A 26,872-nucleotide genomic window follows, 5' to 3' on the forward strand; every position below is an offset into this window, starting at 1 on the left:
GAGCATTTGTGGCAGAGAGCACATGTATTTATTTTTTGGTATAAACATGATGCAAGGTATTGATTTTTATTGGTTGTTTGGATGCCTATATTATGCATCTTGAATATTTGCAAATAGTCGTGGTTGGCCAGTAGTGATCTAACTGATCAATAGACTGTGATGCAGATTAGATTACAAGATGTTATGGATGTTTTTAAGCTTGTTCTTGTTGACATTTATGGCATGTCCTTCATTATAGTTACCATTGAAGAAGGGCAGTTTTTGCCTAAAATGCATTGGGTTACATCTACTATACTGTGCTATAGAAGAACAGTGAATTGCTGTGTGTTTTGAGGAAAGACTAAGGGGCACCTGTTGAAACATTGTTTAAACATTTGTTTGACGGACAGTGGCAGTGTCTGTCGACCCCGCTCTTGCCAGGTAAAACGGTAACAGACCACACTCCTACTCTGTTGGGGTTGGAAGAGAAAACGATAAAGCTAAGCAGCAACTGATCATTTTAAAATTGTATTTTAATGATTTGATTCACAAAATCGACTTTTATTATTGTAGTGTAATTGTACTATAATTGACTGATAATTGTAGTGCTTTACTATCTGAGATCAAACGCTGTCAAACGCTGTCCCTCAGCGCTAACAGGGCTCCAGAATATTGAATACTCAGCTGCTCTGTGTTACAGCCTGCCCGCCCCGTTCCGACTCGGTATCCAATACCGTTGAGCGGAGGGCGGGGCAGGTACGAGCCTGAGTCACACACTTCCTGGTTCCCGCCCTAGATTCGAGCGGTTAGCGCTCTAGCCTTGCTGCACCAGGGGCTACTTAGGCGGCGAGGAGGCGAGGCTCCCTGCGGTAAGACGGACAGTGGCAGTGTCTGTCGACCCCGCTCTTGCCAGGTAAAACGGTAACAGACCACACTCCTACTCTGTTGGGGTTGGAAGAGAAAACGATAAAGCTAAGCAGCAACTGATCATTTTAAAATTGTATTTTAATGATTTGATTCACAAAATCGACTTTTATTATTGTAGTGTAATTGTACTATAATTGACTGATAATTGTAGTGCTTTACTATCTGAGATCAAACGCTGTCAAACGCTGTCCCTCAGCGCTAACAGGGCTCCAGAATATTGAATACTCAGCTGCTCTGTGTTACATCCTGCCCGCCCCGTTCCGACTCGGTATCCAATACCGTTGAGCGGAGGGCGGGGCAGGTACGAGCCTGAGTCACACACTTCCTGGTTCCCGCCCTAGATTCGAGCGGTTAGCGCTCTAGCCTTGCTGCACCAGGGGCTACTTAGCCACTCGTCGGTACTGGCGCGCAGCGGTTGCGCGCAGGGGGGCGCCTTCTGACGCGCCGAAGACAAGCCCAAGACCTGCCCGTCTGCGCTCGTCCGCGCTAGACCGGGCTAAGGGCTATGGCAGGCCCGGCTGCTTCTCTCCATGTCCCTGCGGCAACGATAGTCACATACACTTCTAAGGTACTGCGCTGCTTAATGGCCCCATATTCTCCTGTTGCTAGCTGTATGGCCCAGTTTGAGGTTGAAGGCCCCTTTTCATGTCGTCACTGCCATACCCAATTCTCTTGTGATCAGGCAACGACCCGCTGCACTCTGAGTCACAACACGATGATATCTTCACCACCTCTAATTATAGATACCATCGTGCCAGGAAGAAAGCATCTGTTGTGTAACATCAGGTCCCTCTCCAAACATACCGCGGAGGTTTGGGACATGATTGTTTCCAATCAACCTGAGCTGTGTTTTCTCACAGAAACATGGCTCAAGCCACACTGCATGCCTGCTATCACTCTTGCTATACCAGACAATTATAAAATCTTGAGACTGGACCGCCCTTTGAAAACTGGCGGTGGCATTGCTGTGGTGTATAAGGAGGAGTTAAGAGCCACGATTTTAGAGGAACTTAGTTCCCCTGACATGGAAATCTTGATTTATAAAATACAATCAACCTCTAAAGAGAACTACAAAGGCGCCTTAGTTTATAGACCACCGGGCCCATATAAACAATTTTCTAATAATCTAGTTGAGCTAATTGCCCCATATATTGTTGATAACGATGAGTTCACGCTAGTTGGAGACTTTAATGTCCATGGTGAGAAAATGGACTGTTGTGACGCCCAATCTCTAATAACCGACTTATCTACTTTAGGCTTACTGCTGAAAAACAGTGGTCCTACCCACCAGGCTGGCCACACATTGGATTTAGTTTTTTCCAATGTTCAGGCGATGTTATGCCCTCCCGCTACCCAGGTGAGCTGGACTGACCATTTTATCGTGGAGTTTACTACACCCCGTCGAGAGCCCAGTCTACCACACCCCAACACTCTGCCTTGCACTCGTAGACAGTGGCATAAAGTCACTAAGTCTACTTTTATAGAAAATTTTAATCCTCCTGTCTTTCGGCCTTCGGACGATATTGAAGTAGCTCTCACGAAATTCGGAGGTGAAATAAAGACAACTATTGACACAATTGCCCCACTAAAGTCTTTTAAACCTAGGCCAGCAAAAAAGCATGAAATCTGGTTTTCTGACCATTTACGTACGCTTAAACAAGGAGCCAGGAAACTGGAGAAAAAATGGAGAACTTCCCATCTCCTTGAGGATAAAGAAAGATACTGGGCTGCTCTATCTTCTTATCACAAAGCAATACGGGGTGCACGGAAAGCACATATAGCCAACCAAATACAGGAGGCTGGGAGCTCTCCTAGAGTTCTTTTTCAGATAGTGCAGTCACTGGCTAAACCGACAGCATGTGAAGCCCCGGACACTTCATCGCAAAAATTGTGTGACGAAGTTTCCTGCTATTTTACTAGTAAAATTGACAGAATTTATGATAAGATTTTATGTACAAATCAGTCCATATCCATCAAGGAGACATCTTCTTCTGATTCCATGAATCCTATTGTGGACACACAATCCCTGGACAGTTTTCCCCTTATCTCATGTTTGGAAACCTCTACCCTTTTAAAACGGATTAAGAGTGGAAGTCCAGAGGATTCTATTCCTGCTAAACTAATGCCTATTCTGGAAGAACATTTAAGCCCACTGGTTACAGAATTGGTAAACCTATCACTCACCTCGGGTACGGTCCCCAAGGACTGGAAGCGAGCACTCGTCAGACCTACTAGGAAAAATAACACCATACCTTGGTCTGACTTGAGTAATTTAAGACCTATTTCTCTGCTACCCTTCTTGGGGAAAGTTATAGAAAAACATGTCAACAAACACCTGTCTGTTTACATCGAAAAAGTGCAAGCCCTTGATGAGTCCCAATCAGGATTTCGCCCCAGATATAGTACTGAATCCACCTTGCTATATGTTACCGATGACCTCCACACCTACCAGGACAAGGGGCTCTCTGTTATTCTTGTTCTATTAGATCTTTCGGCAGCGTTCGACACCGTGTCACATTCCATCTTGACTCAACGGTTGTCGAACGCTGGCCTGAAGAACAAAGCCCTTGACTGGATAAGGAGTTTCCTAACAGATCGCACCCAGACAGTCACCATGGGTGCATTTCGCTCGGCGGAAATAGAGATTTCTAAAGGGGTGCCACAGGGCTCATGCTTGAGCCCAACGCTCTTTAACATCTATGTGGCACCCCTGGCAGGAGTGCTGCGTAGATACGGGTTTGTTCCCGTATCTTACGCTGATGACACACAGCTCCTGTTTCCTTTTAAAACTCTTTCCGCTGAGGTTAGGAACTCCTTTGTATCTGGCATGAAGGAAGTAGCTAATTGGATGTCCAGTAACTATCTCCAGTGTAACGTCAGCAAGACGGAGATCATGCTATTTGGGGAAGCTAAGATACTTTGGACTCCTGATTGGTGGCCAACCGAGCTGGGAGCAGTCCCTGAACCTAAACAGGTCGTGAAGAATCTTGGAATTCGACTTGACCACGACCTGTCCTTAAAACAGCATGTCAGCTATATTTCAGGGATATGCTTCCATATTATTGGTTTACTGCGAAAAATCTGCCCACTCTTGCCCAACTCAGCAAGAAAGACCCTGGTTCAGGCACTCGTCCTGAGCCGGATTGATTATTGTAACGGGTTGTTATTTTCTGTCAACGAGGGGCTATTAGACAAATTACAAGTTGTTCAGAACACGGCGGCTCGCCTTGTCCTGAATGCCCCCCCAAGAACGGCATCCAAACCCCTCTTTGAACAACTACACTGGCTTACTGTCAGACAAAGGGCAAAATTTAAGATATGTTGCTTAATCCACAAATGCTTGAATGGACTAGGACCCACCTACCTGGAAAGGAAATTTAGACCATATGTTCCCTCACGATCTCTCAGATCTAGCAATAATTTTCTCCTTGTGGTTCCACATATTAAAAAAGTTAGACACGGAGGCAGAGCCCTGTCAACTATGGGCCCCAAGTTGTGGAATAAGCTCCCGTTGGCCCTAAGGTTATGTAAAGATCACCTAACCTTCCGTAAACAGTTAAAAACCATTCTGTTCAAAAACGAAATCTAATCATCTTCCATTGTGTAGTTGCGAATTTACTGGGCATAAAGCGCAGAGATACTCCTGGCGGAGTGATTCTAGCGCTATAAAAACTCATAAATAAATAAAGCATGGATGGAATTGGAATACTAATGGATTAAAAATCAGATTAAAAGTTTCAAGAGAAAGAAGAAAATTGATTATGTTTGATGATTCACTCAGCTGCGCAACCTGGCGCTTGAGGAGCCTGATGAGGCTTGAGCATTCTTTCATACAGCCTTGTGTCCATTCCACCCTTACACTGCAAAATGTCTAGTGAAGGTACCGCTACTGCAGGCCTTTACCTCTAAGGCCGGGCGGAGTATATCCTATGTGATGGCCTGTCAGCATGAGCAGATATGTCTCTATTATGTCCAGTCTATTCTGAGATATTATAAGTGTACAAGGAAGCCATAAGGAGTACATGGCCTGGATACTTGCAAAATGAGTTTCCTAGCGTTATGAGAGCTTCACTTATTTCTAAGTTGTTTGGTACCAAACATCTTGTCTTATAAAATCCTCACTGATGCCAGTGTTGGAATTATTGATAAATTCACACAGGAGATCCTTTTAGAGAGTCTCTTGAAAATCTACTAAGCACTGGTTTGGTCCCTGACTTGTTTTCACCAGTATGCCACCACCAGACATGATTCTGCCTCACGGGTGAGAACCAGCCCCCTCAGAGGACAGAGACAAAGCCTGCTCTGGGCAGAGGTGCTTCGCACCTCCTCCAGGACAGGATGGCCTTCCTAGGCAGAAAGCTTCAAAGGCAATGCTGCCTTTGAAATCCAAGCCAGAAAACTGCATATAGTCAGGGAAGCTAAGCCTCCTTTCCTGCTCCACTTTGGTGGGAGGAAAGGCAGGAAAATGTATTAGATTAGGCGGAGTGTCCCTATTTAACCAACACTACCCCAAGGGCGGGTTAGGCGATGTTAAACCCTCTCCTGAAAATCCACCATTATGAGATAGTGGAGAAAAAAACTATCAGGGCTAGCCTAGTGTCCTTTGCCACAGGAGGTGGCCACTAGAGGGTGTAGACATCCTTAAAGAAAGTAGTCAATTGGCTACTTTCTGTTTCCCCTTGTAACACCCCAAAATTCAGTATTTAGGTGGCACCCTGAGACGAGAACATCAGATTCAATGGACAAGAGAAGACTGGGACAAAGAAGACTTGCTACAGAAGAAAATAGTGCCAAACTCTGCCTTCTGCCTCAAGGACTCAACAATCGCTGCCTGCTATGTCACGCTGAACCTGAAAAGACTCCAAGAATCCTGGAGCCCCTCCAGCCTTCAAACAAAAAATTGCCGAGACGCTCCCTTCGAGTGAAGGTATGACTTCCCTGCACCCCACAGGCACCGATCCCATGAAGTACGGTTTGTCAGCTTGCTGCTCCTCAATGGCCTCGATGCAGCACCAAAGCAAGAAAAGGCACAACAGCTCTGGAGGGTCAGATCTGTCTCCATACCAAGTTTGGAGTCACCAGGACCTACCATATACACAGTGCACCAATACCCAGGGTACTGGACTCCCAATGGCAAACACAAGAAGAAGAGTACACACCAGGCTCCCAAAGCACCAGAAAACAAGCACCTATCATAGGATGACAAAACACCTAAGACCCAATTCCTGAGTGGCCCAGCGAATCCAAGATCGCCTCTCCAAGTTGCCTGCTTCTGACTGCAAGGACCTTAAGACGCACAACACCTGGCTGACCTGTTCTTCCTGCACCTGGCCCCACTGGCCGTGGCACTGACCAACCAACTGTGCTCCTGTTGTCCCAAGCCCTTGTGACCTCCTTCCTCCATAGAGACCCACTGTACTTACCTGTAAGTCCTCCTGTGAAGTGTGTTTTCAAGTAACCCCCTTGGTCTTTCCACATGAGCATTAAAGACCGTCAGCATTCTTCTCCCGTCTGATCCATGACACTCCCGAACTTCTCCTGCTGGAAAACTGGACCTGGTCTCGACATTGACCTATATTAAGAAGGTGAACTACATGCTAGCATTGCCTGGTTTTATATGCATTTTCTGCTTTTTCCCTATTGTTTCTAACGGTGCGTAATTGCACACAAAAGAGATATATTTTCCGAAATTTGAAAAATCTTAACTCCGAAAGTACTTCCCTTAGAACTGTGTTCTTGGTCTTCAAAATTACATAAAAATCCAAATTATTGTATAAGTTGGTCTCAGATTCCTCCTTGAGTGTGTGTCATTTATTGCCTCTGGGAATATAATAAAATACTTATCACTACCCTCTGATAAGCCAAACTGCTCACCCACACTACCACAAAAAGAGCATTAGAATTATCTGCTTTTACCTCTGCCTTCCTTTTGGGGATCCACTGCACTCTCTGCACAGAGTACTTAATTTTAGTACACTATACAGAAAGCCAGCTTCCTACACCTCCAATAGATAGCAATTGAGGGAGGGCCTTGAAATAAAACCTTGTGGGAAATAATGTTAAATAAAATTATTTAAACTTGTTACACATATGCATACATTTAATTTGATGTTAAAATATTCAAGTCTATATATAACTTTTCCATATTTTATAAAAAAAATGTTTAAAAATGTACATTATTTTTAATTAAACATAATTACATTGTATTTAATGAATAATGTACATTACTTTTAATATTGTTAATATGTTTTTTACTTTAGCAGGGATTGTTTTTCTAATTTATACTTCTGAAAAATAAGTACTTTGAATTATTAACTTATTTCTTGAATACTTAATTATTTATAAATATAGCAAAGTAAATTAAAATGTATTTTTAAAGATTTATATGAAAAAGATCCCACCTAAAGTAAAATGTTTGAATTTACATAGTAAGTATATGATATCTGAAAATAGTATGCAGAGAATTAACTGAAAATCTTTTTTTTAATGTTTTAATTTGTTTTAATTAAAAAAGTTATTTAACTATTTTGTCATTACATTTTCTTTTCAAATATATATGTTTAACATTCTATTCATTTATGTATATTTTTAAAAAAGTCAGACTACATTATTTTAATGTAACATTATTTCCTATAGTTCTATTTTAAATCCCTGTCTTCATTATTTTCTATGAGAGAGGGTTGCAGTGTCAGTGATGGGCATGCGTGGTGCTGGAATTACTCCTCCTCCTCTTTGGCTGTAATGTCTTTACACTCGAAATCGGGCTCAATCCGCTGTTTCACTGGGGGAGACATGCATGCATTTCACTAACTTTACACTTGTAAATAGTGAATAGATAAAAGTGCTAATTAGAGTTACTCAAAAGTGTATAAACGTACACAGTAGATTTACACCGGTTTAATGGTTGAGCATTTTACCAAAATGTTAAAATATGGGATGATTGTCCCTCCTCCCCTTCTAAATTTTCTGTTCCCCTGACCCCCTCTCCCTCTGGATTTGTAGACTCTAGTCATTACTGTAAGCATAATACTGGTAGCATAGCAGAAGGGTGATTTGTGCTGACTGCTCTGCAGCTGGCTGCACAGCGAATAATTAGATTCCAGCCCTAGCAATGGTTACCTTACATGTCCTCTCCTTCAACAAAAGTAGGTTCTGCTTGAAGGTGGGGTAAAGGAAGATTGAAAGGGGACACTGTCAGTGAGTAGTAGTGATCGATTTAGATGGTGCAAATCCCTCCTCTACAGAGACATATCTCTAGAGGTTGGTGTGTAGTGTGACACTCTCTTCAATGTAAATTCTTTGCTTGGTAGCATTGATTGAACATACAATTTTAGATCTGAATATATCTGACTCCAGCATGAACAGCAATGGGGTGGATCATAGAATTTCAGGATGACTAATTGCTAAATAAGATGCTCCTAGCAGGGTCCTTTTGAAATGCAAAGCCGTTCACTCGTGCATTCTGTCCTGTGGGAAGCAATATATGGGGCATATCAGCAACAGCCGGCGATAATTATCGCAAATCGCGCCCAGCACGAGGATAATTATCGCCGGCTATCGCTGGATTTTATCGCTGAGATAGCACGCTATCAGCGACGCTTATCTCCAAAGCGATAAAAATCCAAGCGGTAGCTGCTAAATATACGATTATCGCTCGAAATCCACCGATAATCGCACAGTGATAGGCGATAGCTTGATGATAGAGCAGGGCAGACTTAGCCATAATATCCACCTTCCATTGGATAGAATGGCTAAGTCAGATTGAAACCAGGAGTAAGGAAAGTAGCAATAAGCGCGTTTAGCACTACTTTTCTTATCGCTGTGCAGGTTAGTGTGCAGATTAATAAGAGGAGAAATGTCGGTTAGCAACATTTCCCACCTTATTCTGGTGTGGAACGCCCACTTTGCATATCATTAGAGATGCACAGCTGGCCGTTAAGGGAAAGGGCGCTGAGGCATGAGAACACGCACTAGCGTGTCTTTGCTGATAGTGCAATAGAATTATCGCCGCTTTTCACCCGAAAACGGACGCTAAAGCGGCGATAATTCTATACTGGCCCCTTGCTGATATGCCTCGAAATTTGTTTAACTTGGGATCAGCTAGTTAGAGATTGTAGGAAAGTTCTTCTTATTGTGTGTTTCCCTAGTTTCTTTTTGCCTGAATAGATGGCATATTTTGACTAACGTTGGGGAAAAATATTTTTTCATGTAATTTTATCAAAACCACATTAAAATATTTTACATTTCATAGAATGTACATAGTGGTATCTTGCTTGAAAATGGAATGTAAGTTCATAATCAGAAACCCAATATTTTCGGAACTACTGTCAGGAGACTGACTTGAAGAGCGAAATGCCTCAGTTCTACAGTTTCCAAAGTCATTTTCTGGTCAAACCTCTCTTCCCTGGGTGACAATTACAGACAAAAAACCTTGCAAAATATTAACAAATTCTAAAAGAACAAAATGTGCACATTTGTGAGTTATCGCCTGCTTGAAAAATCTCAGACATCATTTTCAATCTAGAGGGAGTGGGAGACAGTTAATCAGCTTCCAACTGGTTGTGTTCTACATCTAACACGTCACATAGCTGGCAAACATCAGGTGGCATGCTTGACTTTAGTTCAGCCTGCAGTGAAGCTGCACACAATAAGCACAGATAGCATAAGTGCCAAATTCCCAATTTGGAAGACAGTGTTTCTTTACACCATTCACATATGAAGTTTTAAATTCCTAGCACCAGGGATGGAAAGCATCTCACAACAGCAGGAACAGAAAGTAGCACTGAAGCACAGCGGTCCAAGCTGCAGTGATATCCTGTCAGGCTAAAACCGTTTATAACATTTTAAAGTATTCTTCTAACTTTAAATAAGTAATCTTAAAAAATACCTGTTGCTTCAAAGGTCTAGGTGCATAATGCTCAGAAATGAACCATGAACTAGTGCTACATGTATGTCCTTCGCATTTTACAGCACCCGCAGTGCCAACCTCATAGGCTTATGGAAGTTTTCCACTATCAAGGCTTGTTCAAGGTGTAAGATCCAAATTGATGATTTTGTGTAGGTACTACAAAGAAGTTTCATTATTTTACAATTTCACTGATAAGTGAAATGTTAATTCGGTGGTTCAGCTGGCTGAGTCAAAGCGTCAGGATACCCTCTGGGTGACAGTACAGCGCTATATAAGTATGCAAATACATACATACATATAATACGTTTTTCAAACAAATTTTACAAAAACCAACCTCTTTAAAGGTTGCTCATTTAGGGAGTTAGACAAAAATCGAGTAAATCAAAGAAAACCTGCCCTTAGGGAATTAGATAGGATACAGCACGAATTTGTTGTAATCCCTCATCTAGAAAAAAGACTTTTTTTTCTAGAGACCCCTCACCCACCAGGGTTGCCCCTAGGTGACGTGTTTCATCATTGTAGTTCAATAGGACCCACACCACCCCCACCATCCTAATGGTGGGGGTGTTGCCTAATGGTAATGAGCAGTTAATAAACAGGCAAAGTGGTTTGAGACCAATACCATCTCTGTGATCCCTATTCTTCTAGCCAGTTACAGGGAGAGAGTTACCCATCAGGAGACCTGCTCGGTCATGTTATGCAGTACCTCATCATAATTTTCTTTCAGGGCCTATTTCAGCATTCATATTCATATTTATCCAAGTGCCAAGGTACTTGACAGAGTCACTGCACCACTCCAGTGGGAATTCTGATGTGTATTTGATGGCGCTCTCAGTTAGAGAGAAAATTAATGATTTCCTCCAATTAATGACAATTCTTGACATAGACCCAAACCTTATGTATTCTCTAAGAACTCTATTCAGGCATTCTTTAGGGTCTTTCAAATATACGGCCATATTGTCTGTGTATGAAAATGTGTCTACTGGAATAGCGATTTGCATATACTTGGCTATATTGGTGGACCTTTGCCACCTGCGTCTCCAGGGCCAAAGCAAATGAAATCGAAGGTAGGGAACATCCCTGTCTCGTACCTCTGGATTGGTAGACAGGGAGCCACAATTGACCATTTAAATTGATTCTCTCAGAGGGGGAATGAGTAAAGTTGTCTAATCCAGTCTCTGAATATATGCGCTAGACTCAGACCCATTCTGCTCCGTATGGAGAAGAGGTAATTCCATTGCAGCAAATCAAATGTTTGAGAGGCATCAAGGAATACTGCGACTCCATGAAGATCATGAGAGCAAAGAGGGTGAGCAGATTGTGGACAGTCAAATGGCCTTGAATGAACACAGACTGACCCGGAAGAACCAGGTCCAGAAGTAAGAGGTTGAGATGATTAATTTGGCCAACCCTTTTGCGTCACAATTTAGGAGAGACAGCAGTTGATACAGTTCTCACATTTGCTGGTTTTCCTGGCTTGAACAGGGCGACAATTAAATACTTGTGGTCTCTTACTGTTGCATATAGGTGCCTTGATGCCAAAGAAGGCATATATGATGAAACCGTGGATCTATTAATGCAGTCTTGAAGTGAGTAATTAAGGTATCTTCCCCACAACAGTAAACCCGGATGTTTAGAATAGAGCAGGGCAATACTGGGGTCTTCCAACGAACAGAAAAGCAAGAGGCAGGTAATGTTAGTTGCACTCCCCTCTTGTATTACACATATCCTCACAAATCTGTCTATATATGGTGCACACTCTATTAGTCCCAGCCGCTCATAGGAACTTCTCTAAAACAGAGCACAAAATGTATAGATATAGTGGTGCAACCTAAATGGATCAATATCAAACGAAACAACTTGTGTCATATTTATTCTTATATCTCTAAATTGTTCTTAAAATTCATACCCCCAAACTTTATCTCCAGCTTTATGTTTTGATCTGGTGAGGAATTTTGCTTGCTGCAGCTGTAGGTCACGGATTAATGTGGAATTATGGATCTGACCTATTATGGATCTGACCCATCCTTGGAGATAAGATTTGGGTGTATGTTTGGTAGTTCGGGAAACTTCGACTGAGGATTCTTTTCTGGAATTAATTTATTATATGGAGTTGGAGCAGTTCTCCCTTGGAATACTTAAGTCATTTACTGAGTAAAATCTAATGCCCTGAAGAAGTCCACTTTGTGGACGAAACGCATTGGCTGTAACATTGGGCTTCTGGAATTTTAAGAACATTTTGGAAAAGACAAATAAAAGAAGAAATAAGGAAAATTGAAGGACTTCAGTGGACTTTGTTTGGATTGATATTGATCCATGTGTCCCATTAAATCTATACAATATTGGGGGCCATGAGTCAATATTGGGGGACAGTTATTATTTCCCTTCTGGTGCTGAAGGGAGTAGGAGGGGGCTTGACTGCTCCTCTGCCTGCTGCTCCTAAATTCGGTTTCAGCACGTGTGGATCAGTACCCAGTTAAGCCGAGTCCAGTGTTTTCTGGCCTGTAGTTACCGGTTCTCGTGATTCCAGACCTGATAGACTGGTAGACTTGTACTTACCTGGCGTGGTATACACCCCATAGGCCATGGGTGTTTTTACGTCTGTAAACCTGATGAGTCCAGCCCACCGATGTGGCCCTCCCCAACCTTTAGCTCCATCCAATCTCACCAGACCATCACCAATGAAGTTTCCACCTGCATTTTGGCAAATGCTATTTCTCTTCTTTTGATACACTTTACGCCACGCCTGTTTGCGTGAGTGAGGTGCTCAGGAGAGTATAGTGCAATGCTGATACTTTGAGAGTACCTAGAGTTACAACATTGTTACAGAGCACCACATGTGCCTTGCTTGCCATTTGCTACTTTTCAAACTATCCCCAGATTCTTCCTTTGTTTACATACTATCAGAAGGTACATGTCCATCAATTATGGCTATGTTATGTACAACTGTCACATGTAGAATAATTTTCTTACGCCTCTTAGAGTTTTGAGACTCTTCTAGAGTAAACACCTGGAAGAAGCATTTTTGAACCAGCCCCCTTGTGTTTACTGTATTCCTCTTGGTGTGTCATGCCACTCTGTTCACATCATTATTTTTTTCTGGCAAAACCTTTTTTGCTTCATTCTTCTAAGCACAAACGTTGCAGCACCTCCAGTAACACAATCTCTTCCACTATGGACACCATTTCCGGAATGAACATGCATCACACATGATACTCACACATACATATAGAGTTGACTGTAGGAACAGGCACGCTAAGGTTGGTAATGTAGCATGTACCTACCCCAGGTTGATGCGTTCCACGTTGGAGGCGAGGTGGCGGGGGATGGCTGTGAGATACCTGAAGGTGCAGTGTACCTCTGTGGGCACGTAGCAGGCACATGGCTTAGGGCATGCCCCGGAAGGACTAGGAAGAAGAAGAAGAAGCAACAGGAAGCTGCTACCAGCGATGAACCGGGCCAGGTGGCTCCGGCTCCTGCTGCCTGGCATTGCCATCCTTGCCCACTTTCTAGTCACAGCATCTCACACTGGAACTGTTCCAAATCCTGGTCCCTAGGCAAGAGAATCTACAATCAGGTACAGCCAGTAGCTATTAGGACATCAATACACATACCCAAACCACAGGAAAGTCCTAACATTCCCCAATCTGCTTTTTCTCACTGGACTTTGTCTCAGTTTCCTTCCTCTTTTGCCTACTTTTGTAAAACAGTAGTACCAGGAGTGGCACAATTAGAAACTTTTCTCATTCGATTATTGCCAATAAGAAAAAAAAAATAATAATAACACGTGCTTCTTTTTTTTCTGTATACCACAGAGTTACTCGTTTTTTTTCGTTTTTTTTTTTTTTGGGGGGGGGGTAGGTGGAGGGGAGTAAGGGTGGTTCCTCTACTATGAAGATCTACAATCGAATATGTCATAAAATGAAAGATTTGTACTCAGAAAAGAGATGCACACCACGGCACGGGTCAGACTACGCAGATTGTGTCAGTGTTTAGTTGATGGTAAACAATTGCATTCAGATGGGAAACATCTTTTACCACGAAGGCATTACCACTACTAACGTTTACCACGTGACACTTACCACGCAGGGTGCCTTCCACGCAGGGTGCCTTCCACGACGTCTTTACCACGGGCTGGGGGGGAGACGTGGTATTCCTTCGAGTCGTTCTGCGTGGGCTTGGGGGGCAGAGGGGGGCTGGGGGGGGTCTCCCCCCCCAAAAATAACAAGCGGGGGGCAGAGGGGGGCTGGGGGGGTCTCCCCCCCCAAAAATAACAAGCAGTTTACTTTAAAAAAAATACGAACATAATTTTAAAAGAAAAAAGAAAGAGCCTCCCCCAAAGACGTGCCGTGTACGTCAAAAAAGCAGTCCTTTTTTTATTTTGGTATACGTGTTTTGACGCTTGTTTCAATGGAGGATGGAAGTAAGGGCTCGTAGAGAAAGACGTGCAGGTAAGACGTTTCTAGGCGTAGTAAAATCCTACGTTGTAAATACCAGCGTGGTAAAGCCACTTGCGATGTAATATTCGCGTGGTAAAGCCATGCGTGGTAATTGAAATCGTGGTATAATCATATATTCCATTCAGATGTCTTTCCAGAGAATTAACACGAGCCTTGCAATAAAACAGCTAGCTCTAAAGCTTTCGAACAATTCACGAATATTTTCATGTGAGCGAGATTCGTTTGCCAGGGAACACGTCAGCTTTTCTAATGCCAGATAATTACAGTGTGTTCTGCAGGGTGGGAGATGTGGAAGAGAGCGTTGATACTTCTTGGCATGTTTGACTGGAAAGGCCTCAAGTGGATGGAATTGAAGACACCGCAGAATTCGGATTGATCTCGTGGGAATTGTTCTAAGTATGAGACAGACGCCACCTGCTGGAGAGAGCTGCATGCCGCGGTCTTTATCTCACATACAGTGCTAGTCTGTGGTACTTATTCTCTGGCACAGAGTTAGTAACAGAAGTGTCTGGCACTTGTGACTTTCATACATTCCAAAACTTGCCCTGTGCAATTTACATTTGCGAACCACTTTAGCTCCCACAAAGTCTCCAGTTAAGCCACAAAGACACCCAGACGTATTTACTGAAGAAATTCCCCGAATGGTGTCTCACATGAGTGTAAATCTTAGACACGTCAATCACCTTGACTTCTGTGTTCCCAGTAAACACTCTTTGCCTTCCAGTTTTATTTTCGCTGGCTTGCAGATTCTAGGTAACGTCTCTCTCCCTGCAGAAGGTTCTGGGCCTGATTCACTAAGGCAATTTACACTTTTGTATAATTTACACTTTTGAGTAAGTTTACTACTTTTTAGCTGTTCACAAAAGCAGAGTGTATATTTACTCCAAAAGTGTACCTTACATGTCTCCATCAAACTGAAGAGCCTGGAGGGGGCTATACACATTTGAGTAATTTATACTTTTGAGTAAGTTTGCTACTTTTTGGCTATTCACAAAATGCGAGTGTAAGTTTATTCCAAAAGTGCAATTTACACTTGGATTTTGTGTATAGCCAGAAAGTGGCAAACGTACTCAAAAGTGAAATTTACTAAAAAAGTGTAGATTACCTTTATGAATGAGGCCATGTCAATCTAGCCCGGGACCAGGGTTCAATTCCCCGCCTCGGCGGGTCTTGGGCTCAAAATTCCACAGACCTGATAATTCTCGCCTCGGTGCCTATTCCAATCATGGAGTCCCACTCTGCAACTCTGGGCAATAGCTTGCTTAATCTCCACAACGGCCCCCACAACGCTAAGGATGCCTGGCCTCCACCTTGGGGGTGCCCAGGAGTGGACACCTCACAGGGACAGCCAGGATGGGTTCCACAGCGGTATTCGTACAAGCGCCTTGAGACCCTTGCGGGTGAGTAGTGCGCTATACAAGTATCAATTTACATTTTTACATTTACCTCAAGCATGTCGTAGCTCACATGACGGAGCTCACATGGTTCCCAGACCCATGCATAAATTAATCTTGTTCAGGTTTTTTTCTGTAACCTGGGTTTTATAGCTCTGCTTTTCCATCTTAAAACCGGTGCTTAATTTGAGCCGGTGGTTTCCCGTGCTCAGCACCAGCACTTAATTGGTTTCCGGTGCTCGGCACCCACACTTAAATGTTGTTTATGAATACAATATACATTAAAAAATACTAATACCTGCCTCCCCAGCTATTCCCTTAGCTATGGCAACCTGGAATAATCTGAACTGTGCCACTTAAAGGCGAGAGAGATGGTTAGTAGTTGTTTTGACAGAGATGACAAGGGCGATGGGTGGTGCAACTTGCAGTGGCCTCCTAGTCAGGGTGCTGGCACTTATTATTTTACAAATTAAGTAGTGCATACAACTAGAACACCAAGTCCCAGAATGCAAAGCAAAAACATGGACTGGACGAGCTGTCACAGCTTGGAACTGGAACACGTGTGTGTTTTGGTCCTCCACTTCTATTTACACCTTCTCTCCATTAGTGGAGATGATGTTAGGGCTATGCACAGTCCTTGTGCTAGAAGGTAACATACTTCATTTCAGGCGCTAGACGGGAATCTGAGGGTGCAAAGCCCTACATTATATGTTGCTATCCTGCACCCGTCCAGGACAGTGTTAATTGTTTTAACACAGACCTGTGCGATGAAATGCAAATTAATATCATATTTCAGTAAAAATACCCCTTTAGCTGTTTTTTTCGACAAAACATAAACTTTCCAAACGGGCAGCATTTCCCAGAGAGGGGAGAGAAATTGCAACAGCACAATACAGGTGAGCTCATAAACGGTCTGAACCTACCTTTCTAAGCTGAGTCTCTCGCACTTTCAACTGGCCGCAAACTGTAAAAAAAACCAAAAAAAACGAAGCACAAACTCCCAAGCGGAGGCTTGTTGGGCCGGCGAAGACAGCAATGATTTAAATCCAATGGTCACCGCATAGGTATGAACTTTTAAATGCTCAAAGTTTGCACCATTCCAGCTTCGAGAATGTGAGCGTTTCCAGAGCTCGCATGCACCCAAGTCCACTTCTTTGAAGCAAAAAAGTGCATAAAAAACATGTGACTTTTTACTCGGAGCTCTCCTCCTGTGGGAAGTTACAAGTTCTTCTGCTCCTGGCAAATTGTCTTTTTTTTAAGCAAACACCACTTCTGTCTTTAATGTTAAACACCCTTATCTTCCTCCGTCATCTGCAAGAGCATTCCTGCGTTCCCCTCGGGATTTTCCAATCTCTCTCCTGCTTACAGGCTTTTTAGTTTATACATATATATCTCCTTCTCCAGTGAACAGAACACAAAGTAGTGACTTTCTCTGCCGTGTCACCGTCACCGCGTTTCTCTTGTCATTGTCAGCGCTTTCCAGTAGGATCTTGTGTTTCTCGTCTGTTCCCCGTGCACTAACACTCAGCATCTGTCGTGTTCCCCTCCACAAGCCGCCTCTCTGCAGAAAGGTACCACACATTTTCCTTCGCAGAAACTCTTTCCAGACACAGATGCAGACACGTCGGGATTGGCCGAGGCTGACGCTCTCCCATTGGCCGCGGGACACTCTACTCTGGCAGGGTCATATATTTCACGAAATGGGGAGCTTAACTTTCCAGACGGGGTTTCCGTGTTTTAATGCACACGTTTTGAATGCATTTTCAACACACAGCCTTGTATTCTTTACCAAACCATCACATTCTAACAAATACCGAAATATAGATGCACGCATGCTGTAAATAAGATCACATTCGATCATTTTAAAATCAATTTATCGGCTTTTTAGTTATTTCACATGTTGTAACTAGTTTGTGTGGGTTAGATACAACAAGGAGTTCGTAGTCGATATTGAATCCTTACTTGATCTCATAAAACATAGCATAAAATATACCATGAAGTAAAGTAACGTGAAATAACGTGGTGTAACGTGAGGTAACTTGACATGAGATTAAATGGCAATGGAACAGTCCGTAATCTGCTACATCATCAGTAGCTTCTATATCAAATTGAAATTGTTTCCAAGGGTTCAAAAGTTACTAAAGCACAGTGACTAGTTGCAGCGCAGTGGAAGGCCCGTTGCAGAGTTTGAGAGGCCACCTTCCTGTTGCTTTTTGCTCCACTTGGTGGTTAAATTGGTATTAATGAGTTCTTCAGCAGACACTAAGGAGCTTATTTACAAGCCCCTTGCGTCCCATTTTGCAACCCCATATTTTGTGTCCTTGTAAATATGACTTCTTTTCACTCAGAACTTTGTGAAAGAGTTGTGCCATGGGTGTTACTGTGGGTGTTCCCAAGCAACACCCATGACTTCTGCCATAATCCCAGATTTACAACCTTTCCTAAACCTAGGAATGCGTCAGAATGGTACGCCTCCGTGGGGAGGCACAACAAGGAGAAATGGTTTCATTTCTCCTCATTTTTTTCCTCTTTCTGTTACGTTATGTTAAAGGTTCTTATATAGTGCACGTACACCAGGTGGTTTCATGGTGCTGAAGTCCAGGAGAAACTGCTGCAAAGGAGATTTGACCATATGCTTGGCGGAACAACCAGGTCATTAACTGTTTCCTAAACGGAGCAAAAGAGGTCAAAGGCGAATCTCCAAAGGGAGAGAATTTAAAATTTGGGGAGCCAGGACCGCAAATCTTTATCCCCGTATTTCTTCCGTTTTGAAGACGGGATGACCTACAAATTCTGATGGGAAGACCTAAGGTCTGAGGTTCCGTGAATTCTGAACCCGTTCCATAAAGGTCATGGTTTCGTTACGAATTTGATATTAGCGAACCGTAACTAGTTAGTGCGGCAATTATGAGTGTTTTCGTCATGTTAGACCGATGGATTCACTACGTATTTAGGGATTTCGTTCTGAACCCTTGGGTTCCATTTTTGGTATGTCTTTTGTCCAGCCGGACAAGAAATTTATTTTTGGCGTACAGAAGGATTTCAAAAATTGCGAGAAACAATTAATGACAAGCGGGCACAGCCGTGACCCGTGACATTCAAGACACAACAACGAAAGAATGATCAAAAGAGCAAAGTAAAGATCTGTCTGTGTACTTGTAGTCAGTGTTACAGACTCAAATTATTTTGAACACACCATTGCTTTTTACAATATTACATTTACATATTGCATATGGGGTTTTGTGGTCGACGACGTTTCGATGCCGCCTTTAAATATAGGGCATCATCATCAGGACAAACATATTTTCATTGTTGTCTTTACACTTGAATTATTAACACTATGCCTTTTGTTACATTAATTTACACAAAATAATTACATGGGAAGAGGGGGGAGGAAAAGACAAAAAAATATAAGAGTTTTAGGCATGTTGATTAAAACTTTAAGGTGCTGAGTGAAGTATTAAAAACGGCGAGTGAAGAGGTGTTGATCCACCTTTTTAAGGAAACGGCGCGCGTGTCAAAAAGATTCTCGTGCAGTGGTGAGTAATAGTGAATGGGTCTGTAACAAAAAGCTTTTATTCTCCTAAATTCGTCCACAACGGTAAGAATAACTGTCTCAGTGGAGTGAGCCAGTCGGAAGCCGGCTTGATGGGGGTCGAGAAAGTGAGAGCTTTCAATAAAGGAACTGAGGCTACTAACCACATGAGCTTCCAGGACCATAGCCAGGTAGGGGAGTAAAGAGACAGGGTGATAATTTGTAAGGTCTAGGGGGTCTGCCCCAGGTTTCTTTAGTATTGGCACAATTTCTGCCTCTTTAAATACGTTTGGGACATTACCCCGCTTGAGGGAGTTATTAAGGACTGCAAGGGGGTACGGGCAGATAAAAAAGGCTTCCTGTAATATGTGCGGAGGGCAACAATTGGTGGGGGAGCCAGAGCTAACCTTTCTCAGAAGGCTAAAAAAGACTTCCCTGGGGATGGGTGGGAGCTGGTCTAGTAATACGGGGTTCTTACAAATAGCTGTAGGGACCGCTGGATAAGTATTTGTAGGAATGCTAGCTTTGATACTAGTGATTTTTAAAATAGGTTTTGAGGGAGTCACATAGGGCTTGAGTGGGAGCAGGCTTCGCTGTCACTATCGGCCTTGGATGGTTCATCCAAAATAGCAAACATTTCCTTGGATTTATTAAAAGAGTTTAAAATTTATTGGAAAAATAAGCAGCCTTGGTTTGCAGGATAGTATTTTTGTATTCTTTTAACTGTACCACAAATGCCTCTCTTTTGTCTGGAGAGTAATGAAGTCTCCAGCTACATTCGGCTTGACGCAGGGCAAGTTACTTAATTTTTAAGTTATCAGAGAACCAACGTTGGGCTTCATGAGGTCTCGATGTTTTGATTTTTTTTTTTATGGGAGCAAAGCTATTGCTTGCAGGTTTGAGCCAACATTTGCTATTTTCTGCTTGGTTGTTAATAGACTGCTGCTCAGCCGCAGCAGTGGAGACAAGCATGTTACAGAAATCTCCCAAATTGGCACATCTCCAATTTCTAGCCATGCGGCCTACTTTCAGGAGGGATTTAGTTGAGTGAACATTGAAGAGGATAAATGTTATAAAGTGATGATCTGACGAAGTGCATGGGGTGATTCTTAAATTAGAGACCCTCAGATTAGATGTCCAGACTTGCTCACGCGTGTGGCCCTTGACATGGGTTGCTCACTCACATGCTGGGTACAATTTAGCCCAGAAAGTAGTTATGTCAATTCAGCAGAACTGACACCTTCCATAATGTTATTGGCCCAATAATTAAAATCTCCAGTAATGATGACTTTTGCATAGTTAATGACAAATTGGGAAATAATTTCACCCAATAACTGGGGAAATAGTGGCATATGATATATGTGGTGCATTCTGCACCACACATAGAAAGAGGAACACCTCTTGTGATTGTTTTGTGAAGGATCGTGTCCCTTCCTGAACAAAAACAATCATCCCCACAATGCAGGTGCGCCTTATTTATTAGAAAGTGACTCTACACGGCTCCGCAAGCCATTTTGCTGCGCCGCACAGAATCACTTTCAGAGCGCAGGGTTGCGTCATATCTACAACAATATGATGGATCCTCTACTCTCCCCAGTGCTGGCACACAATTGGCTGCCATGCGCCGATGCAGATACCCTTGCACCATGGTGCAAGGGTTCTTGAGTTGCGGGAATAAAAGATTTTGTGGCGGAAGGGACGCCTTCCTGCACAAAAACAATCACAAGAGGTTCTTTCCTTTTTTGTATATGTCCTGCAGAATGCAGGACGCATAGAAAGAGGAAAAAATTAGGATTGTATGCTTCCCTACGCCTCCCCTGGGGAAGCATAGTCTATTGATGCATTCCTAGGTTTACAAAAGGTTGTAAATCTGGAAATTTGGTAGAAGCCATGGGTCTTGTGTGGGAACACCCTCGGCTACCCCATTTCATGCAAAGTGCTGCATGAAAAAGAGCTGCATTTACACGGACACGAAAAGCCATGCAGGGTGGCTTACTTGTCCTTGTAAATATGGGGCAGCAAAATGCGCCGCAGGTGCGTCACAAATAGTGACATACCTGCGGTGCGAGGGGCTTGTGAGTTAGCCCCTTGGTGATTTGAACTGCCCCACTTTTACATTACTGTTATATGCAGGATTACAGAATCCATGATACCCCGTTGCACTGCAGCCCCCTCCCCCTCTTGTCAGCACCATTGGAATCTAGGTCTCAAACTTTGAGGAGGGTCATGTGGGTGGGTACTTTTGTGACTGAACCCCCACTGAAGTTGCCCCAAAGGGCATGCTGAATGGTCCTTAGTGCAAAGCCAAGCTATTTCGCTGTGAGCATGCAACTGAGCCGTGCCAGTCGCCTGATGTGTTTGCGGAGCCCAGATCCACAAACTCAAGCCTAAATCCGAGACCGACTACAAGGACCTCTTTGAGGATGAAGAAGAATATCACATTAGGCCTCCTGGGGATGATTGGATCCCTGTCAAAGCTGTGTAAAACTGCAGACCACTCCTTGTGCCAGGCCAGGCATCTCCATTTAGAAAAGAGACTAAGACTCCTCAGCAACATGTCTTTTGGGTGGTACACACCTCCTACCCCATTGGGCAGCAAATTATCTCCTGTCAACATAGTCACGGCAGCATTCATCCTCCTACGTCACTCATTCCTCTTGTGGACAAGAAGGTAAGTGGGCAAAATTTTAAAAAAGACTACAATGGAACTGCTAATGACGTCGTTCATGACCTGCATAGGCGCAGCTATTGCTGACCTAGCTAAAGACTGGACAGTAGGTTGCACATCCAAATTAAGTGAACTTTTCTTATATCCTCCTTTCCTTCCTGGAAAGATCTAGATAAGAAAACCCAGAAGGTGTTGAAGAGACAGAGGTGTCAAACTTCTTGGAGCCACACTTTAGTACTATAAATATGGAAACCCACCTGAGCGGGCAGCCCACATGCATCTCTTGAGGAAAAAGACGAATATTAATGGTATAGAGTTAAGGTACTAAGGACTAAAACTGGTTGATCATTATTAATAATGTACACATGGCTTTATTATATACTCTTTGAACATTTGAAACTAATATTTTAATCCCAAACTAACGTATTTAAATACTGTATAGTGGAAGAAACTCAGAGCAAGGAAAAACAGGAAAGGTTGCTGAAAGAAAACTCTCGCCACAAAGTTGCACTTCTTCCAATTGGTAAAATGGTCACATTGTGTCAGGGTAGAAACTGGGGAGCGGGCCAAACCAAAGGTTCTGTGTTCCAAGGGGGTTTCAAAAATTATACACTGTTTTCCGAAAAGGAGCTCACTGACCACAAAACAGATGCACAAACATGCCAAAGCCACAAAGCACGAGAATCCTGTCTCGAACAAAAAAAATATATAGAAAAAAAAATGGTTTCCCTGAAATGCAGCAAAGCAAATGATGCATATGATACTAGGGATGCAGATTGTGAGATCCAGAGGTTAAGTTCAGACTTCAAAGGTCAGCCAGTAGTGAATTAAAGAATCAACATTCTAGTTCATCAAAAAATGAAAGCAATAGACAGTGAATGTAGTAGCATATAATGTTAATTTATAGATTAAAAACCTATCTGCTAGAGCAGCAAAAAGAGATAGAATGACAAAATTCTAAGGATAATAAAGGGGCTCCTACATCATGGTGCAAGGAGCACTTCAGTGTGCTAAGACTTGTATTGTGGATCGTTATTCCTTGTTTAAATGCTTAGTTTAGTATTTTTCCTACCAGACTTTTCCAATTAAGAATACTAGTTATATTTCACAGGCCTATAAGTGGTCTAGCCATGAATCCACAAAACACTCATAAACTTTAGTTTCCACGGGATCAGGAAATCAGGGTGGTGAGCTAGAAAATAAACACATGTTCATGCATTCCATTCCACAAAAAATCCTCACTTTGGCTTCCAGTGGATCTGGTAGGCAGGCATGACACCACAAATGTGTTTATCTGTTCCAATCAAATAAAATAAACAATGTCCCTATTGGTAAAAAAGGCTCTTACGTAAGACCTAGCTCAACTTGTAAGCAAAACAAACAAATCAATATTAAAAAATAAAGGGATAAGGAGAAAGATGCTGAATGCCACTTAGTAAACAGACTATAAGTACATATTACAACAGTAATAACAGTAACAACAAAGCAATCAATGTCATGTAGGGTATCTTCTTCATTTTATTCCATATAGTTTATACACAAGTTTTTTAAAAGGATTTCATCCAATATAAAAGCACAAATAAATAAAACCACAACATATAATCACATTTCTTATACAGTTGAAGAAATTGAGAAGTAGTTGTCATTGTATTTCATTCCCCTCGTCCCAGATTGGATTAGTAAGGGGACCTCCCTTCTTTGCTTTGTGCTATCTGTTCCAATCGACATAAGACTCGCGAGCTTGGTTTTCTATGGATCATGGCATCGCAGTGAGGGCAATGCCACCATATACGCTCTTGAGTCCCAGATGAGGACAGTTCTCCTGCTTTCCTTGTTGTCATGTGTCCATAAGTCTCCCAATTAAAGATCACTCCTGCAAAACTGGCCTTTGAGATATTTATGTTGCTTATTCAGGATAGCATCAACGCCTTCTATGCACTTGGCTTTCATATCTTGCTAGATAGCCAAACCCCAACGGGCTTTGATGTGAAAGTGCCTGGCAAAGTAAGATGGTTACGTGGAGGGAGTGCGGGGACGTACCCTACATTGTCAAGTGCCAGCAAAGTCTTGAGCTGTAATCAATCAATTACGGGTTTGATGTATCCCTGTTCTCATTGATGACATTTGATTACATAATATTTTGGGTTAAGATTGATGGGGATGTCTGTGGTGATGGATTTTAAGGCAATTGCCACTTGGAAGAGGGTGGAGTGCCAGCGTCTAGGCATTATTGCTTTTCCGAATATTCTAACATTAGTTAGGATTGGTTGCATGCACCATCAACAGGAGGATTGGTTGGAAGCAAATATGATGCAAACACTGCTGCTGTGCAGTGAGGAACTTAGATAAACATACCGCCTGATTCATGAAAACCGAATTCTGCGAATTCTAAATAGCGATTGACAGCGAATCGCAATTTAGAATTCGCAGACCGGCATTCATCAAAATCTGTAAGAAAATAAAGCGATTCGCACGCGGCCGCAAAAAGCGTAAGCGAATTTCAAAAATCGCTGGAAAATCGCTATTTCCGTCAAAATCCGTGTAGGAATTGCGATATCGCTATTAGCGAGTTCGCTAAATGCGATCTCGCTAATAGCGAGATCGCTAAAACGGGAAGTCGCTTTTCGAGCACAGTGATGACATCACAACCAGGAAGCTGGCAGTTCCCACCCCCAAACAGAACAGTGAGGCAGATCTCGAGGCTGCATCTCACAGAGCTCCTTCCAGAACACCTCCAAACTTTGAAATCCTGTCTTTTGTGACTGCAGCAATGGCAGAGGATGCAGCACCAGGGCACAGTGACACCGGGCGCAAGCGGAAGCTCAAATTTAGTGAGCAGGAGTTGGAGCACCTGATAGAGGGAGTGGTAGAAAACTACACAAAACTATTTGGAAAGGACTCCAGGAGGGTGCCTGAAGCGGAGAAACGCCGACTGTGGCTGGGGATTGGCGCAAAAGTCAACGCTGTGGGCGCGACACACAGGTCGCTCGAGAGGCTAAAAAAGAGGTGGTACGACTTCCGAGGTCGTGCCAAGGAGAGGGTGGCAGAGAGGCTGGGCGAGACCCTGGCTACTGGAGGTGGAGATCCTACAGTCCCTCCCAACACCCCCTTGGAGGACCGTGTGGAGGACACACTTGAGCCAGAGGCGTGTTTAGGGGTCATCACTCTGGACTCATCCCGACCCACCCAAGACAGCCAAGGTAAGTGGCATGCGACTGCGACCCTGTCCCCTGACAATGGCCTTGACCCTATAGCCTCCCATAATCAACCCAAGTCATGCAATCCATGCACATTAGGTCATGCCCAAAAGCATTGTGGGACATGTAGTCTGCCCACAATGTACAAAAACCCCAATGCAGCCAGACATGTCCCAAAGTACGCAATGCCACAGCTAGTCAGGGAATGTCAGCCAGCATGCATGTAGCAACTGCACGTGTGACAGATACATGCAATTAATCTAGGTCCACTTCCCCTCACAGGTGGCGCTGACAACAACAGCAGCGACAGCGACAGGCTGCACATAGACGAGGCACCAGAGGATGCAGAGGAGGTGCCAACAGCCACACATCCTGCACCATCTGGCGCTGCACCAATCCCTGCTGCCAGACCAGCACCATCTGCGCCAGCACCATCAGGCGCTGCACCAATCCCTGCTGCCAGACCAGCACCATCTGCGCCAGCACCATCAGGCGCTGCACCATTGTCAACCGCAACACCACCACCAGCGGGACCCTCAACATCTGGTGCTGCTAGTGCAGAGACAGTGTGCACACCCACTGTGGCCAGGCAGCACAGCAGGCATGGCAGGGTTCGCCAGCAGAGCACGGCACGCAGCGGCAGGAGGGGAATGGCTGTGCGCGTGCCAGGGCAGAGCATAGAGCGCCGGATGCTGAGCATCCATCAACTGCAGGCACGACGCCAAGGGGCAATGCAACTCCAGCTCCACAACATTGGCCGCAATGTAGGAAATGTGTCGGACAGGATAGAGCGGATGACAACTGCTATGGAGGCGAACACTGCGGCCATCATCTCGCAGCGCAACACCGCCCGCCGCCGCCACCGCCAGCTACTTACGCGGCTATCTGCCTACACGCGCTCTAACTATGTAATTGGTAATGCCACCTCCCAGCTCTCACGTCGGTGCCTAGCTATGCAGCTGCAGCTGGTGCAATGCTGCGAGGATGTGGCGCGAGTCTTGGAGCAGGTCACCAGTGCTGTACTGGCACTTCATCCAACTGGCCCAGCCAATGGTGGTGGGGACGACACTAGTGAGGGGGCCTCCAGTGTCAGCAGCCTGTCTGCCTCACAGGTTGGTGTGCTACGCCGCAGCAGCAGGCCCACTGCGGGTTCACGTGCCGTCCCAGAGGATGAGCCTGAAAGGCGATTGGGTGCCGCGCGCCGGAGGCGCACTTGACTTTACTGTCCATTGGCAGGGACATGCTGATGATAGAAGCATGTCCTGTGTATGATTTAGAGGAGTATGGCGCAATACTGCTCACATGTTAAGAATTGCAAAAAGTCGTTATTATTGTGCCTTCAGCAATAATATTTATTCTAGCATTGTACATCGGCCTCCTGTCATTATTTCCATTGGCATGCATTTGTGAATTGTGGGGTGAGGGGAGTGGGTGTACTAGAAACTGTTCATTGTGATGTGGTTGCGGCGTCTGTGTCCTTCAGCTGGATTCTTCCCGCGTGCTTGACGCACATGTGCAGGTGGCCGGTCGTACCCTTCCGACTCACTGCCAGAGATCTCTACAGGTATCCGGCGCTTGGTAGCAATGTTGTGTAGTATTGCACACACAGCCACAATGCGGCAGCACACATCAGGACTGTAGTACATGGCCCCACCAGTCTTGTGCAGTATGCGGAATCTGCTCTTTAGTAGCCCAAATGTCCTCTCAATGCAATTCCTTGTGCGTATGTGTGCTACATTGTAACGCCGTTGCTGTGGTGTAGCAGGGTTGAGGTATGGGGTGAGGAGGTATTCACGGAGGGCGT

The 26,872-nt window shown here is 43.9% G+C and overlaps 1 protein-coding gene across 1 annotated transcript in view; it reads right to left on the reverse strand.

Moving 5' to 3' along the window:
* IGSF10 (immunoglobulin superfamily member 10) overlaps positions 1-17,189 on the reverse strand; it is a 191,702-nt gene extending 174,513 nt beyond the window's left edge. The window contains exons 1-2 of the mRNA XM_078667431.1: positions 16,592-17,189; positions 13,099-13,367 (exon numbers count right to left, since the gene is read on the reverse strand). Coding sequence (XP_078523557.1) covers positions 13,099-13,310 — 212 coding nt within the window. The 5' untranslated portion in view covers positions 13,311-13,367; positions 16,592-17,189. The remainder of the gene's footprint in view (positions 1-13,098; positions 13,368-16,591) is intronic.
* Between the last annotated feature and the right edge of the window lie 9,683 nt (positions 17,190-26,872).

Source organism: Lissotriton helveticus, chromosome 11, assembly GCF_964261635.1.
Source record: "Lissotriton helveticus chromosome 11, aLisHel1.1, whole genome shotgun sequence".
NCBI classification, from domain to species: domain Eukaryota; kingdom Metazoa; phylum Chordata; class Amphibia; order Caudata; family Salamandridae; genus Lissotriton; species Lissotriton helveticus.